Below are 16,028 nucleotides of genomic sequence, written 5' to 3'. Positions count from 1 at the left end.
AGGATACATTTTCGATGGGAGGTATATCTTGGGAAGTAGTGCATACCGTGTAACCAAGGAAGCAGGCTCCTACCATTCCTCTTAGGTAGGCGAATATTGAGTCTTTTCTCACAGTCGTCTGCATCTGCGACCTGCGGCGTCGATGACACACTCTGCACCTCGCAAATCTGCAGTTATCCAAGGCAATGAACTAAGGTATCTCGAAGAGCATCTCTCTCACCACGAAAACACACGTGATTCGTCGCTAGTCTCGACGTTGCAGTCTCACTGCTTCTACACTTCTGTCAGCCCAGCGTTCAACCTGACGTCCCGATTGGAGACTGCGGCCTATCCAGGCAGCAGAGCGCCTCGCGAACCACTACATGCCTGGCTGCCTTGCCGTCTCACACGCCGAATCGCTCTTTATGCGAGTCTATAACAACTGCACATGCATCTGCCAATCAGTTAACATGAGGCCAGAGTCATCGATTCGAGGCGGGGTATGCTCGCCCTACTTCAGCACCAATGACACGGCGGTTGAGAAGCGTGGTACTTCGGAGTAATCGACGATCAGCTTGCTGCTGTACCGATGTTACTTGAGCCGCATTAGGCCGCAAGGCATTGTAGGTCATCAGTGGCCTCCGAATCTTCTTCCTTATCTAGGCTCCCCTTCGTTCTCCCATTGTTCTTTTCCTTCCAGGCTTGTTCAATTCCTGCTTCAAAACGTATTGCCCAACATGATCGGCCGAGGCGATAGGGTAAGGTTCTACTCAACCGCGCGCAATATCTGTCGCTAACATGAGAAAGACCATCGACGACGAGACCGGCTCCACGGTTAGCTACGAGGAGGTCGCTTTCCGACGCGTCTCGCCTCCTGGCGACGAAAAGGCTCTAGTCACCCAGCAGAAGCCAGCACCCAAGCCGACCCCTGACGTCTTGTACGTGCTGCAACATGTCAGTCTTGGCGGCAAGGTCATAGAAAGTATGTAACACTCTGATGTTGTTCCGCGAATCTGGCTGACACAACTGTCAAGGCCGAGAGAGCGACGTCCCATTCAAGGAGATCCCAGACTATGGGGCGAGAGACGGCGAGAGCACGGCCAAGCGAGACGTTGAACCAATCCTCGAGATCGTGACCAAGATCTCGGCCTATACCGGCGGGAGCAGGACTGTTCATTATCGCCGCATGCCCCCTCCGCGCCCGCCTCCCGTTTTCGACGACGATGATGACTATGTGTCGTATGACTCCGACGGTAGTGATGATGATGTCCCGGGAAAGTTGACGGTAGAGCGCACCCGCATGATCATTCACTCTCCGCACCTCATCAATGCTCTAAGGGCGACCGTGGCCTACTACCCCAACATCAACCTCCTCGGGGACACTGTCAAGATAGACGCGCCGTATCGCGCCGTCGTCCATCATCGTGATGCTCTAACAAAATACAAGTTCCACCAGCCTTCCCACCACTCTTCCGAGTACGCCCGCACCACGGCTGAGCACATTGACGTTCTCCTCAACTTCATCGAACAGACCGTCGGTGAATCCATCCGCAAAGAGGAAGAACGGTACGCTCGCGGCACCCCCGTTGCGACGTTTGAGAACTACTGGATGGCGCTCAAGCCGGGCGAGATCGTCTACGTGAACAACGAGGACGTCTGGCAGCCCCTTATCGTCAGCAGTCTGAGCCAGGAGACGACCTCGTCTGGACATAGACGCCAGTGGATGGTGGCCTGCTGGCTGCTCGAGATGGGCAACAGCAAGATGGTCCGCAAAATGGTGCAGTACAAGCTGCCCTCGTGGCCCGGCGAGCAGGTCATCCACTCTCTGGATGTAATGCCGGCTCGCTTCTACCCCGACGCGCCCGAGAAGATGCTCGAGAAGCAGATCAAGTTGGGCAAGCTATACTGGGAACTCCTTCAGCGACCGACTTACATGGAATATGACGGCTTGTTAGTGCAGTCCGCGAGCTCGCGTGCTGGGCCTGCCTTCCGCGAGCCATCAGGCTACGTAAGTCGCTTCTCACTCCCCTCGATCAGTGGAAAATGTGACTAATATCTACTCAGATGACTGGACGAGTTATTTGCGATGCTGAGGGCTTCAACAGGTTCGCCATGCACTCTCCAGAGAACCGCAACCACCGCTCGCGGAGACCTGCCGGCCTCCCTGCTGGTCAGGGCCCTCCACCAGAGCAAGACCATCTCCCTCACTTCCTCCCACGATGTGGCTGCAAGGCGTGTGCAGACTCCAAAGATGAAGAGGAGCCAGGAACCTACTCAGTCTTCGACAACGTCTACCCCACCAAGTCCGCCGCTCCAACCAGCGACCTCTTCTACATTGCTTGCATCAAGGTCATCCCTGCCTTCCTCCTCGGCGAGCGCCACTGGGGCCACTTGAACCTCGAGCACCTCAAGCCCGTCGTCACCGACCGCGAGGCCTTCAAGTATCTCGTCCTCGACGATGAGATCAAGCTGACGGTCAAGGCTCTCATCGGCAAGTTCGCCACCACCGACTCGGGCAGAGTCTCCCCCTGGGGAAACGACTTCGTCAAGAACAAGGGCGAGGGCCGCATCTTCCTCCTCCACGGTGCCCCCGGCGTCGGCAAGACCTGCACCGCTGAGTGCGTCGCGGAGCTCACCAACCGGCCCCTCATCTCGCTGACATCGGGCGACCTGAGCGTGAACTCGCACGCCGTGGAGAACAACCTCTCCTACTTCCTCGAGCTCGGCCAGCGCTTCGGCGCGCTCGTGCTGCTCGACGAGGCCGACGTCTATCTCGAGCGCCGCCGCGCCAAGGACATTGCCCGCAACGGCCTCGTCTCCGTCTTCCTGCGCGCGCTCGAGTACTACCGCGGCGTGCTCTTCTTGACGACGAACCGCGTTCAGGCCTTTGACGCGGCCTTTACGTCGCGGATTCATGTCGCGCTGCACTACAAGAACCTGACGGACCTCGACCGCGAACGCATCTGGGCCAACAACTTTGAGAGGCTCGATCGAGACTCGAGCGGGCGTGTCCGTGTTTCGGCCGCGGCGAGGGACTATGCTTGGGAGTCGCGGGATGTGAGGTTGTTGAGGTGGAATGGCAGGGAGATCAGGAACGCGCTCCAGACTGCGCTCGCCCTTGCTGAGAGCGATGCTGCCGAAGGTAGAAGTGAGCGGATCACCGTCACTGACAAGCATCTTCGGGCCGTTGTCAAGATGAGTCGCGGATTCAGGGACTATCTCCGGAGCGGAAATGTCTACGACGGCGAGAGCGAGCTTGACGCCGAAGAGGAGGACGAGGATATTTACTCTGACTAGTCGCCTCGTGATAGGTGGTCTGTAGGATGATACTCTTTTTTTCCTTGGTTTTCATGTCGGCAGCTGGGTTACGATGTATGAACAGATTGATGACTTTTTTTTGTTGGTATGGAGAGGATTGGTACCGAGGACTTTGACGGTCTGCCTCATGTGTGAGACTCAATAACACACACACTCATTTATCAAGTCTTCACAGCTAGAAATTAGCCGCATGGTCATTTTAAATGGCTTGCTAACCCGCAACTGCTAAAAGCTATTGTGAAAACGTGATAGAGTACACAAGATGGCATCCCCCAATAACTAAATTTCTGCAAAGACTTGTTCCATCCCGGTATACCAAAGTCAGGAAGGATTTTCTTCCCTGACCATGTGCCTAAAAATATACCGTCCCCAACGGTTGTCGCCCTGTCGACCACCTGGGGGCCACTCGTCCAGGTCATACTCGTTCCTCCCAACCTCCTCAAACCCAGCCTTTGCGTACACACCATAACTCCAAGGCGAGGCATGGATCCAGCATGCGAGACCCTCCAAGTCAATTACCTCAAGTCCCGCCTGAACCAGCTTGGTCGCAATCCCCCGTCGTTGATAATTCGGATCCGTGGCAAGACCCTGCAGCACCGCGTACCTCTTCCCCTTCATGTATCTCTCCTCCATAGCCACTCTCTCCTTATACATAAGACCGCCCAGAGCCCGAGCCGGATCTTCCTTTGGCGGTTCCTCTTTCTTCTCCACGGCTGATGTCTCGACTCCCTCCGCCTTATCCACGCTGCTGCCGCCCTTTGACTCTGCCTTGGCAACAGCTACCCTGTCTCCGCCAGTCGCATCTTTCACTATCCAACAAGCCCACCCCAAAACCCGACCGCTTGAGTCGATCGCTTTCATAAGATTGGTCTCTGGAGCAGTGACCCAGCCCTCGATGGCTTTGCGCATGAGCTTCTCGTGGGCGTCGTCGGCGCGGCCGAGGAGCATCAGGTTCGAGAACTGGTCCGTCTTGAAGGCGGCGGTGTGCACTCTGACGAGGTCATCGACATCGTCGGGTGCGACATAGTGAAGGGTGAAGTCGACACTGCTGGGTTGAGCGCTCATCTTGATGACTTGACGTGAAGGGTTTTGATGCTTCTGGGGAAAGGGTGGGTGTGTGAGATGGAGGGATGAGAAGCAGAGTGAAGGACTGCCTGTAGAAGAATGGTTGGTGGTTCAAAGGGACTTTTGACACTGATAATCGGGAAGATGTGAGAGCGGGGACAAATACAAGCTAACGCATTCAGGATGGTGGTCAACGGATATGTAGATGTGCCTCTTGAATTCGATGCTGCCTGGTTTAGTTCCATCATCATCACAGCTCTCACTCGTGTCCACGTATACGACAAGGTACCTAATGAAATCTTATTAACAAATAATTGTTCCGCTCATGAGGCGGGAGCACCACTAATCAATCCCAAGTCATGTATTGTACAACATAGAAAATGAAGCAGAGATTCATAACCAGACCACTCTATACACACACTCACACACTCTCCCACCCCCACTCATAAACCACACCACACAGCCCTCAGTAGAACAAATACGTCAGCCCCAGCGCCAATATCGGCAGACTCGTGATGAAATGCGCCTTGGCCTTGGCCCTGCCCACCTCGATCTCCTTCCTCGAGCTCTCGGTCTTGACGCTCTTGACATACTCCCAAATCACAAACGCGCCGCTGAGCCCGACGCCCGTACCCAGCGTGAGCACAATGCCCACGCACCGATGCACCGCCTCCCTTGCGGCCGGCGACGCGCGGCACGCCTCGGAGAACTGGGCGTAGAGCAGCAGCCCCAGGATGCTCGCCGACATGTGCAGGTTGCGCGCGCCCTTGACCTTGATGAGGGCGTGGTGGAAGGCGTCGAACTGCGCCGGCGAGACGGACGCGCGCGAGGGCGGAATGAGGCCGAAGTTGCCGGCGCCGGTCTCGGGCTGCGTGAGGTTCATGAGGCCGTCGCCGGCGCCGAGGAGCGCGAGGAGCCCCGTGAAGAGGGGCAGCGCGGCGGGTTTCCAGAGGGTGTGGAACGGACTCGTGGGGCTGAAGGACGTCATGGTTTCTTTTTGTTTAGTTTATTTAATAAGAGTAGTTGTTTGGTCGTTGGGAGGGTCGTGTCTATGCTTCCAGTGTGTTGTAATGTAAGATGGGAGGATCCGGATGTGAGATGCCGGTGAAGCGCGGTGCGTGACTCGTTTGCAGCGAGTGGTGATGATGGACAGAGGGTGGCTCGGGTAATGTTGTTGATTTTGTGTGTTGTTGCCTGGACGTTCGTTGGATTAAGCCGCTTTCTGAGACGACGACCCGAAGCCACTCACGTGGAGGATATAAACAGGAGGTTCGAGGCTAGTTCAAGCCACGCTGACGTTCTCCCGTCTTAGACACGGATCACTAGCGAGCCGGCTTCGAACTATCTTCCTCCTCCGTGGAATGGGCACTAAGAGATACACGTGATTTAGCGCGTTCACTGTTGTTGCGTCTACCTTAGCATAGGTGAGCTCGCGAACTTCGCAACTTTGGAGATTTATCTTGTGCCCCTTTCGTATGTTGAAGGCTATCAAACGATCGGATGCTTGTTCAAATTATCACCAGACAAAAAAATCCCTTAGCTGTGTGGGAATATCGATAAAAGCCATACGAACACTGTCAGAAAAGCCGTGTGCTTCAATTGCTTGACAATAACGTGAATGCTGAGAAACCAAAGTCTCTTGTGTCTTCGCATTCCAATCAAGGACTTGTTCTATAAGCCCGGCTTTTGTGCCACTTTTGTACTAATCAGACGAAAAATAGAGATGCTCCAACACAATACAACGAAACGAACACTCCCGGCGAGCATCGCATTCCCGGCGATCTTTAAGCCTGAGCTTTCGCGTAATCGATACTATCCAATCCGCTGCAATGAAACTCTAACCAAAAATGATATTCTTCAACTTCTCCTTCTCACCACTCTCCTCGCACATCCCACGGAACACACCGCCCTCCTTGTCCCAAAGCTCCTTCGGGGAGCCGAACTCGGCGACCGAGCCGTCGCTGAGCACCAAGATGCGGTCAAAGTCAGCAATCGTGCTAAGACGGTGGGCAATGACGATAAGCGTTGAGTCGTTGAACTCCTCGCGAATGGATCGTTGAATGAGCGCATCAGTGTTCATGTCGACAGCAGAGGTGGCCTCATCGAGGACCATGACCTTGGGACGAGAGACGATGGCGCGAGCAAGGCAGAGGAGTTGGCGCTGGCCCTGGGAAAGGTTGCCGCCACCTTCAGAGATGGCCGAGTTGAGGTTGCGGAAGACGTTGACGTTCTTGGCTCCGTTGAGCGAGGGCGTGGCGCTGCTGGAGGGCTCGCCAGGGGTGGAGGGTGACGAGTCGACAAGGTGCACACGCTGAAGAGAGTCGCGCAGTTCAATATCGGTCTGGTTATCAAATGGATCTAGGTTGGAGCGGACGGTGCCGGAGAAAAGAACGGGGTCCTGATTTTTGTTAGTCTCTGTGTCTTAGGAGAGTCAAGTTTATCTTACCTGAGGAATGATGGCCAATCGGGATCGAAGGTCGTGAAGCCTGATCTTGGAAATGTCCACGCCATCGACATGAATGCTTCCGGACTTGGCCTCCAAGAAACGGAAAAGCGCCAAGGTTAAGGACGACTTTCCAGCTCCGGTACGACCAACTACGCCGATTCTCTCGTTTTGCTTGACGCTGAAGGTAAGACCCTTCAACACGGGTGACAAGTCCTCCGCGTAGCTCACAACAAGATCCTTGACCTCCACGCGACCCTCAGTTGGCCAGGTCGCAGGGGGCTCGACACCACCTTGGTCTTCGGTCTTGAGGTCGGAGTACTCAACTACACGCTCGGCTGCGTTCATGTCAAGCTCAATGTTGGCGTAGTGTCGAATGGACCAGACGATAGCCTGAGAGAACTCCAGCGCGAAGGAGAGAGTGAAACCGGCGAGCGAGGCACTCATGTACGGGCTGCCAAGAACAACAAGACCGACAGCAGTAGAGAAGAGAGCGCCGATGAGAGACATGCGCCAGCCCATCCATCGGTTGAACAGCCACAAGTACCACGATGCCATCCCGTAGTCATCCAGCCTCGTGTACATGGCGTCAACGTAAGTCTGCGCCTTGTCAGCTCCACGAATGGTCATCATACCAGTCAGAGTGGAACCGAAAAGATCAAAGATAGGGGACTTGACAGTACTCTCAAGTCGCTTCGCGGGTCTGGCGCCGGCCAAGTAGCGCCTGCCGATCCAAATGGCAATGGACAGAAGCACAACAGCCAAGGGAATGATCATGGGAGAGACCGAGAACGCCGTAATGCAGATTCCAATGACGCTGAGAATGGCACCGAAAACACCAGAAAGATCCATGCCGAGTCTGTTGTCAATGACGTTAAAGTCGGCAGTGAAACGGTTGAGAATGCGGCCGGTGGGGACGGTATCGAGCCATCGCAGCGGTGTGCGGAGAACAGTCCTAGTGATACCCTTGAACATGCTTTGACTGGCCTTGTAGCTCATACAGAAGAAGTAGAAGAAGCGACCGGTTCCCAGAATGGCAGAGAAGGCGGAAATTCCGACGTAGATACCCAGGTAGAAGTAGAAATCGTCATTCTCGGATTGGATGCGGGCGAATCCTGAAGGCGCAGCGTGCGGGGCATGGAGGGAACTGTCTTGGAGAGTGTAGGCATAAGCATGCTGGTGAAAAGTCGCAAGTGTGTCGAGGCTTTGCTCTTCGTAGTGACCGGTCCAAAGACGCAACCACCAGGAACGGGCGATAACGACGCCCTGGTAGAGAGCAAAGAGGAAGAAACCGAAGCCCCACCAAGGCCAGCCGCCACTCTGGCTAAGATAGGCGGCGTAGACATGCTTCTTGATGGCACCCTGCTCGCGAGCTTCGTCTTCGACAAATTGACGGGTGGCCTTTGAGGGGATCTTCTTAAGGACTCCGCCATCGCCGTTGAGTTCAGCAACCTCGGGCGCATCGACGTCAGATGCTTCCTCCGAGTTGACGGCCGTGGCGGCTTCCTCATCAGCGATCTCCTGGGAAGACTGCTCGTGACTCTTAATCAACTGCAGCGTTCCATCTTCATCCAGATCAGACTTGAAGCCAGAGTGTTGAACGGTTCCGTCTCCAAGCTCAACGATGAACTTGGTCTTTGGCTCGACAAGAGCGACATGGTGCGTGACAAGAATACGAGTGCGTCCCTTGCAGAGCTCGCCGGTCAAACATTTCTCGTAGATGTGGCGACCGACGTGGGCGTCAACCGCGCTGAAGATGTCGTCCAAAACAAGAATGCCGGCGCGGGAGTAGATGGCTCTAGCCAGGGTAAGTCGCCACTTCTGACCACCACTGAGGTTGATGCCGTTGGCTCCCAACTCGGTCTTATCTCCATCCGAAAGCATTTCCAGATCCTTCCTCAGGGCGCATGCATCAATAGTCTTGTTGTACCGTTCCTCGTCCAAGGGAAGTCCGAAGAGAATATTCTTCTTCAAGGTGGCATTCTCGATCCAGGGGATCTGACCAACAAAAGAGATGCTCTCAGGGATGATCCAGTTGTCGCGGTTGGCCTTGTCATCGTGGCGCTCTTTCAGGGAAGGGGGCTTCGGTGCGTAAATTGCGCCAGACAGAAGATCAGATTCGCCCAACAGAGCCGCCAGGATCAAACTCTTTCCGGTACCCGTCTTGCCAGAAATGACAGACAGCTCCCCAGCAGGGAAAGTAACGTCGACGTTTCGCAGGATGAAGCGATCCTCGTCCTTGGTCTCCTCATCAACCGGCCATGCGATTGAAGCGTTCTCAAAGGCAACATCCGGACCATTAGTGACGGTCTGGGTCTTTTCGGGTCCGTTGAGGTAGTCCTGCATTCGCTTGATGGAAACATTCGCATCGATGACATCTGTTATAAGCTCGGGAATGACAGCCAAGGTAACTTCGAGGTTCTTGAAGACACCAATACTGACAAAGGCGACCGAGGGAATAAGGTTGCCGTTGATCAAGGCGTAGACTGCGAGTGAGACGGCGGCCAAGGCGATGGGGCTGGTGATCCACATGCCAAAGAGCACAGTGTCACCCTTGAACACTTGCCAGATAGCACCGAGCTCCTTCTCACGCATATCGAGGATTCGCTTTTCCCACTGAGGTTCCAGCGCGGAGAACTTAATTTGACGCATGCCGACGAGCGCCTCGTTGACAACAGCGAGCTTCTGGTCTCTGATCTTCATCAGCTTGTCTTGCGCCCTCGAATAAATCTTGGCGTAAGTAAAGTTGATGGGGAGGAGAACAGCCCAGGCCAAAAGACCGGCGCCCAGAGGTCCCCATCCAAGCAAGTAAACGAGGAACCAAATGGCAACCGCCAGCTTCGCCGTACTACTAGGGAAGAGGAATTGGAAGGCAGCAAAGTCGGAAACGCGCTTGGCATCGACACCGATCAAATTGATAATGGCCTGGCGGGACTTGAGAACACTGTCATCTTCGGCATCCTCGTCGTCGTCCTTCTTGTCCTTCTTGTCATCACCATTGGCTTCGCCGTCCTTGGACTCTTCGTCGGTCTTGGAGGCTGCCTTCACGTTCTTGCGGCGCATGGACTTCTCAAAAATAAGGGCCGAGAGGGCGCCACGGAGAGGAATGCACAATTCCGCCCAGGAGAGCCAAAACATACAGGCTTCAACCCAGGCATCAGCAAGAATGGCCAGTCCGAGCCAAAAGACCAAGATCCAGACGTCCGCGGAGAGCGGCTCGCCCGGGCGCCTCTTCTCCAAGGCGGTAAGAATCTGCAGGGTAACGAACGAAGGAGCCATGCTCAAAAACGACTTAGACAGAGCAATGGTCCATTGAACGGCCAGAGGCACGCGGTACGCCCAAATGATGGACCACCAAAGATTCCCGCCCTCTTTGAAGTTGTACCCCTTCCACGTCTTAGCCGAGTCGCCAGAACGCGTCCAGTGGTCCGGCTTGGGAAGATCGTCGACTTCGAGGTCGCCCTTTTTGGTGGCGTCGTCGAGCAAGCCATTGCACCAGCCCCAAGTGTAGCGGCTGTATGCGCTAACGGTAGCCAGGCGATCAACTACTTTGCCGTCGAAGAAAACGTCCGGCCTCCTGGGGAGAAAGAGGCCGGTCACAGTGAGAGCCACAGAAGCGACCAGACCACCGATCTTGAGACCGAAAGACACCGGGTTGCTCTCCAAGAGATGACCGAAAACTTCCGTGTTTTGCAAGACCTGGACGGCAGAGAAGACGAGGCCGGAGAACCAGATCAGCAATCCGAGGTTGTAGGCGTGAACCGAGTCGTTAGATGCGGCGAGAGAGACGGATTGCAGGGCGAGCAGAGCCCAAATACCGGTGGAAAGCCATTCTGCTATGAACAGCTTGTCGTAATGACCGGTGTGGAGCGAGAGAGTAGCTAATGTGGAATTGGCGACGGAGAGAGCAAGTCCAGCAAAGGCGAATAAGTTGATAAAAGTCTTGGGCCAGCGGTTCGAAAACGCTGCAGAGGCCTCAGGTGTGCTTTTTCCGTCCTTGTCCTCGTAAAAGTGATCCTTAGGCTTGCGGGAACGAAGTTGGAAACCTGTGAGGGCCGGAACCGAAGTAAGAGCAACGAGGCCCAAAGCAGCTCCGACCTCAATTAACAGGAGCGTCTCATCTTGCATGTTGACTCCCACGAGGAGGTTTGGGACCGCCGGGAGTTGTCTCCAAAAGTATTGTCGAGAGACAAAGGCAGAGATGTGCGCCGTCTGTTGGGTGAGGGACGTTGAAAGGTTTTTAAGAATGGTGGCGGTCGGAAGGCAACCTCGTCAATTGCGCAAGAGAAGACTGGAAACGGGCGAGAGGTCCACAGTGAAGTCGGGGTGGTTTGTAAGCGCTTGCCGGTGAGGGCGACTTCCCATTCGGCAAAGCCCCGTTTAGTGAGGTGTGGTGCAGTGTTGTTGAAGCTAAGGTAACCCCGGGAAAGAGGTCCACGAAGCTATCGGCCGGTTGGGTCTTCCTGGATTGCACCGGACGGCGGGCCACTGCTGGAAACACGAACTGATTCCACGTTTCACCGTGTCCCGATCGGTCAAAGTCGAGGCTGTCAAGACTGAAGAGCAGGTGCTCGAAATCGAATGCACCTGCACCCAGCACGCGTCGGAAATAAGATCGGAGAGGCACCGTTGACAGGCCGTGGGGGGTGGTTGGTCGCTGCGTTCGGTTTGGTGGGCGCCGAGACGGAGCCGGTGGCGTCGCGGCAAGGTTCGTTTCGTGACGTGACTGACTGACTGACGTCTGTCGGTGTTTCTGTTTCTGTCTCTTCCTTGTTGTTGCCGACGTTGTCCGTTTTTGCGAGCACTTTTGCCTCTGTACTTGCAGTCGGGGACGGGACGGCGGGCAAGCCAAGCTTCGATCAGAAAGCGATGGCACACCGGGGAAGGTGACGATGGGGCGAATGGGAAGCAAGGACAGGCCAAGCCAAGCCAAGATCAAGACTTAGATCGGACTACAGAGGTCAAGTCAAGCCTTTCCTAGGCCTAGCTAGCTAATCGTAATAATAAGGTACGCAAGTAACCGTTTGAATCACCAGATCCAGGCAGGTCCAAGGAAGGAACAGCAGCAAACGGCGCCTGAGGTTTGGAGAGAAGGAAGGAATCAGGAATCAACCAGCCAGAGGAGCCGCTTACCACCAATTCATTATATCTCCCAGAGGTGGAAGTAGCGGCTGACACCATTGGTGAATCACTTTTACTCTTACTCTTTTTTTTCTTCTACCCCCGCGCAGCTATCGCATCCCGTCGCCGTCAGCTCGCTCGCGTTCGTGGTACTTTTTTTTCTTTCCTGTCATGGACCACACCCCCCCGTCTTGCTCACTCCATCCCATCCCATCCCATCCCATCCCATCCCATGCCAATCCACATCCACATCCACATATTCCCATGTCTCTTTTCTGCTTCTTTTGCTGCTGACCGGGATCATTTCTACACTCGATCCTTCCCCCCCGTCCCGCCATCTGACGCCTCTTGCCCGCGCTTCTCCACCACTGCGGTGCCTGGAACTTTTCAATTCAGATCTGCCCTGGCGCGCGCCGTGCTTCACGAGCTCGATCTGCATCAACCTGCCTGGCGCGCTTTTGCAGATGGACATACCTACTCGACGACGATGGCGTTATCATGACTTGTAAGCTTTTGTAACACTGCGGCCTAGCAGGCACCGAGGCTACTACCTGCATGTGTTGACGATGACGTTGGCCAGGTCGATGGCTGTTGACATGGCTGACCTAGGTTCCCGTCGCTCAAGGGCGTCCATGATCACAAACCACAATGACGCTTCGAGCACGGTGGTTGGTCCGCGGCCGCCGTTTGACTCATCGGCGGAAACAGATTATCGATGGAAAAAATGCCAAACAGGCAATGGAGGGTGGCAGGTGGGTTTGCGGCTTGGCAGAAGTTCCTCAGGACCCTGGAGGCAGGGAGCACCGCCAATCTACACTACGAATCTCTAGGACCAGTACGGACTACCCTACGACTACGTTCCGTCAACTGCCAGACAAAAGTACGAAGGAGTCAAGGTTGCAACCTGCGTTCGCGCTTGAACGCTGGAACGGTGCTGCCGCCCGCCTGTTAGTGCATTAGCCTGAATGCAGTCATCCTGCACTAACATGGTGCTAATGCCACCTGCAACATGCCTCCACCCTCCACCTCCTCCGGCGTCAATCTGCCCCCCTTCGACCCATCCGCTTCCGACTTGCCGGGTAGCTATCCTGGCATGAACATGCCGTCCATCGGTCTTGATGGATGTGTCCTGCAGTGCTTTCTTGCGGCCTACCGACGGATGGGACACCTATGCCAGGCAGAGGTCTAATTGCGTATCTTGTGCAGAGTACACCAGGTTGACGAGTTTCGAGAAGACTCAGTCCTGGCTCCTTGACCGGGCCCGGAATGAATTCGTCACGATCCTCGGGGGTCTGGATCGTGACGAATTCATTCCGAGACGAGGAGAAGACTCATTCATGTCTGGAATAGGCAGGTCAGAAACGTTGGCTTTCCGGCCCCGTCCAACTTGGAACCTCCCACATTCGAAATTTGCGGAACGCGGGTCCTAGGCCTCATGGGTAGCCCCAAAACTGCGTCGCAGGCACATCACCGAGAAGAAGGGCGGTCAGCCTAGCAAATCACGGCCGGTGGATCTTCGCCCGGCCGGCGAGTCGAGTCGTGTGATGGGTCCCGCCATCCCGCCGCTTTTTTCGCTCGTGCATTCCCGCTCTTTGCTGACGCCGCTCGGAATGCCGTTTTCTCTTAGCGGTTGGTAATAGCTCGCTCTTTATGCAGCCCTTGTTTCGAGCTGTCTTGTTACCTAGCTCAAGTAACTCTCGGGTCGTACAGAGCACAACTGATGCCTGGCTCTCCACTACCCGTTCAGGACCACACCACGAATGCGAGCAGACCTCTCAGAGACTCGCTGCAGAAGAGAGCGAAATGTCCAGACGTCTGTCATCTCGCGATTGCTGGAAACCATGGGTTACTTCTCATTCACCTTGGACCTTACCTTACCCTCGAGCACCTGCCCAAAGGGTTCCCATTCCATCAGGCAGCCGCTGACACACCATCTCGCTTCGCGCACTTGCAATGCAACTTGGAGGCACGCGCCTTGGAGTTTGTCCTCGAACGGTGTCCCGTTATCTATTAGCCCTGAGAGAGATCAAATCTGACCGTGCTGCATGGAGGGCCACATGGGCTGATGCCTCCCAATGAGGCCCTCTCCGGCGTCCGTGTTGGTCGACGCAGCCAAGAAGCTCGGCCATCTCTACCCGCTGGGTCTGACGTTTGAGTCTGGAGTCTAGTCCAACTTCTCGTTTCAATTGCTTTACACCACTTCTATCTTGTTATTGGACTGGTAAGAATTATTAATCTCATCCGCTGACTATCGTCTGCGGCAAGGGAACACCTCAGACGCAGCCACAGAAATCTCGATCTGTGAACGCAGCCGTTTCGACGCAGCCATGCATTCAAATCGTGGTGTTCAACTCAAGGCTACAACCGACCTCGTCCTAGCATTCTTCGGTATGTGGGTGACTTCAAATCAACATCTCATGTTTCGAAACATGCCGCCGTCAACAACATAAGACGGGCCATCAGTCTGCCCATCCACTTTCCTGCGACTCGACTCATCCAACGGGCAGCAGATCGAATCGTCGCCGTGAGGCGACACAGTCACAAAGCCTCTTGAACATGAAGTCGGACAGAGCAAGCAGCCTGCTTCTTACACCCCCGGCGATGATCTTCGCAAGCCAATGGAAGCACAGGCGAGGAGTCACCGCAGACAAATTGGAGAGCGGCATTGAGTTGCCGACGTGGTGTAACAACTACAAATGAGGCTCCTCTGGCCCTGCGATTGGTTTGCGAGGGAGATGCATAAAGTCGCCTTGTTCACCGCCAACGTCAGGAAAATAACGACGAGATTTTGCTTACCTGTGTTCAGAGATTGTGCAATCGTCAATCTCCACCCGAGTTTCAGTCTTTGGCGTCGTTCTGAGTCTTCAAGACTACGACAAATGGTTGCAGCGAAATTGGCCTCACAGCCGAGAAGGATTTAAGAGTCATCACGGGGCAATCAGGAAGGTGCAGATGTTTGAGTTGACTCAGGTGATGAATCAAGATTAGCTCCTCACGCTTAAAAGCAGTACCCGCGGATGAGTGACGGAGCCGAGAGGAAGTGGAGGTCAGGCCGGGTTCTCGTCCGACTCTGGCCAATTTGCAAGCTCTTGCTAATCCCACGATTTTGCACAAGAAGGCCGCCCGCAAACCTTCTTCTGTAGCAGAGAGCAAATCGGCTGTCGCGTTGCGGTTCAATGATGTGCCCTGGCGACAGTGAAACAAGGCTGGTCGGATGCCTTGAACCAGAATGGACCGGGCCGTCGCTCTGGCTGCGGCTGCAGCAACCTTTCCTCGGTTTGGGTTGCTGTGCTGCTGATGCTCAGCGCATAGGTACCTTTTGTGTCTCTGGTGCATGTCGCAGGTAAGGTGAGGCGGCCCAACGGTGAAGTTTAGAGACATGTGCAGAAGAACTGTGCCATTGAGTTTTGCAAAGTTTGGTGTTGCAAGAGCGTCTCTTGCACTGCTGGCAGTCGACGCTGAAACGCGTCTTTCATCCTGAGAGGGGCAGAGTAAATACTCCAGAGGCCAAGGGGAGCAGAGATGGAAGGAATGGGGCGGAAGTGTGGATTTCAGTGTGCAGCAATTTGCATTAGCCGGGCCTTTATTGGCGCGGGAGCGGGGGGGTCGTCGGTCAGCCCTGTAGCAACCACATCTGACGCTGAAGTGACGTTGGATGCAGCGTGGGTGAATCTGAGGCGCTCATCTTTGCCCGCGAACATCCCTTGCCTCTCTCAGACCGGGTTGTCGATGGATGCGATGAATTACAATGAAGGTGGATGGGAGGTAAAGAAGCAAACTCAATGATGGAAGAAAGATGGGAATCTCCCTTGAGTGAACAGACCGAAACAAAATGCAAGAAACAACCGGCAACTGTACCGAACACGGTTACGCCGAGCCCAGCAGAGAGCAAGCACAAAGGGGGGAGAGAGAGATGAGAGACAAACCATCTGATGACATGGAACCCGGCCGTCCGTCCCATGATACCTTATTGTGACTGCCACTCGATACTCTCATCGTCTCTTGTTCTGGTCCTCTCAGGTAGAAAGTGCATACGTTTCGACGTGTTGCGCCCACTGCCTCAAGCGCGCCGATAGTTGCGTCAATCATTTTGGGAGGGGGG

General features: G+C 54.9%; 4 protein-coding genes across 4 annotated transcripts; 1 reads left to right on the top strand and 3 right to left on the bottom strand.

Moving 5' to 3' along the window:
- Nucleotides 1-716: 716 nt before the first annotated feature.
- Nucleotides 717-3,276, top strand: ATAD3B-0 (ATPase family AAA domain-containing protein 3B; the record flags this gene model as incomplete). Its single annotated transcript, XM_037324970.1, has 4 exons — nt 717-737; nt 787-961; nt 1,014-1,987; nt 2,044-3,276. 4 exons carry the CDS (start codon nt 717-719, stop codon nt 3,274-3,276), a joined length of 2,403 nt encoding a protein of 800 aa, XP_037177070.1.
- A 342-nt stretch (nt 3,277-3,618) lies between these two features.
- Nucleotides 3,619-4,362, bottom strand: CGCA056_v009722 (uncharacterized protein; the record flags this gene model as incomplete). Its single annotated transcript, XM_037324969.1, has 1 exon — nt 3,619-4,362. One exon carries the CDS (start codon nt 4,360-4,362, stop codon nt 3,619-3,621), a length of 744 nt encoding a protein of 247 aa, XP_037177134.1.
- A 466-nt stretch (nt 4,363-4,828) lies between these two features.
- Nucleotides 4,829-5,350, bottom strand: CGCA056_v009721 (uncharacterized protein; the record flags this gene model as incomplete). Its single annotated transcript, XM_037324968.1, has 1 exon — nt 4,829-5,350. One exon carries the CDS (start codon nt 5,348-5,350, stop codon nt 4,829-4,831), a length of 522 nt encoding a protein of 173 aa, XP_037176493.1.
- Nucleotides 5,351-6,199: 849 nt separating this feature from the next.
- On the bottom strand, nt 6,200-10,933 carry YBT1-0 (ATP-dependent bile acid permease; the record flags this gene model as incomplete). Its single annotated transcript, XM_037324967.1, has 2 exons — nt 6,200-6,760; nt 6,809-10,933. 2 exons carry the CDS (start codon nt 10,931-10,933, stop codon nt 6,200-6,202), a joined length of 4,686 nt encoding a protein of 1,561 aa, XP_037177147.1.
- Nucleotides 10,934-16,028: the final 5,095 nt, after the last annotated feature.

The sequence above is a fragment of the Colletotrichum aenigma genome, assembly GCF_013390185.1.
Source record: "Colletotrichum aenigma strain Cg56 chromosome Unknown KSG_Cg56_contig06, whole genome shotgun sequence".
Classification (NCBI taxonomy): domain Eukaryota; kingdom Fungi; phylum Ascomycota; class Sordariomycetes; order Glomerellales; family Glomerellaceae; genus Colletotrichum; species Colletotrichum aenigma.
Note: the sequence above shows the minus strand (reverse complement) of the source record. Positions and strands in the feature narration are given on the sequence as shown.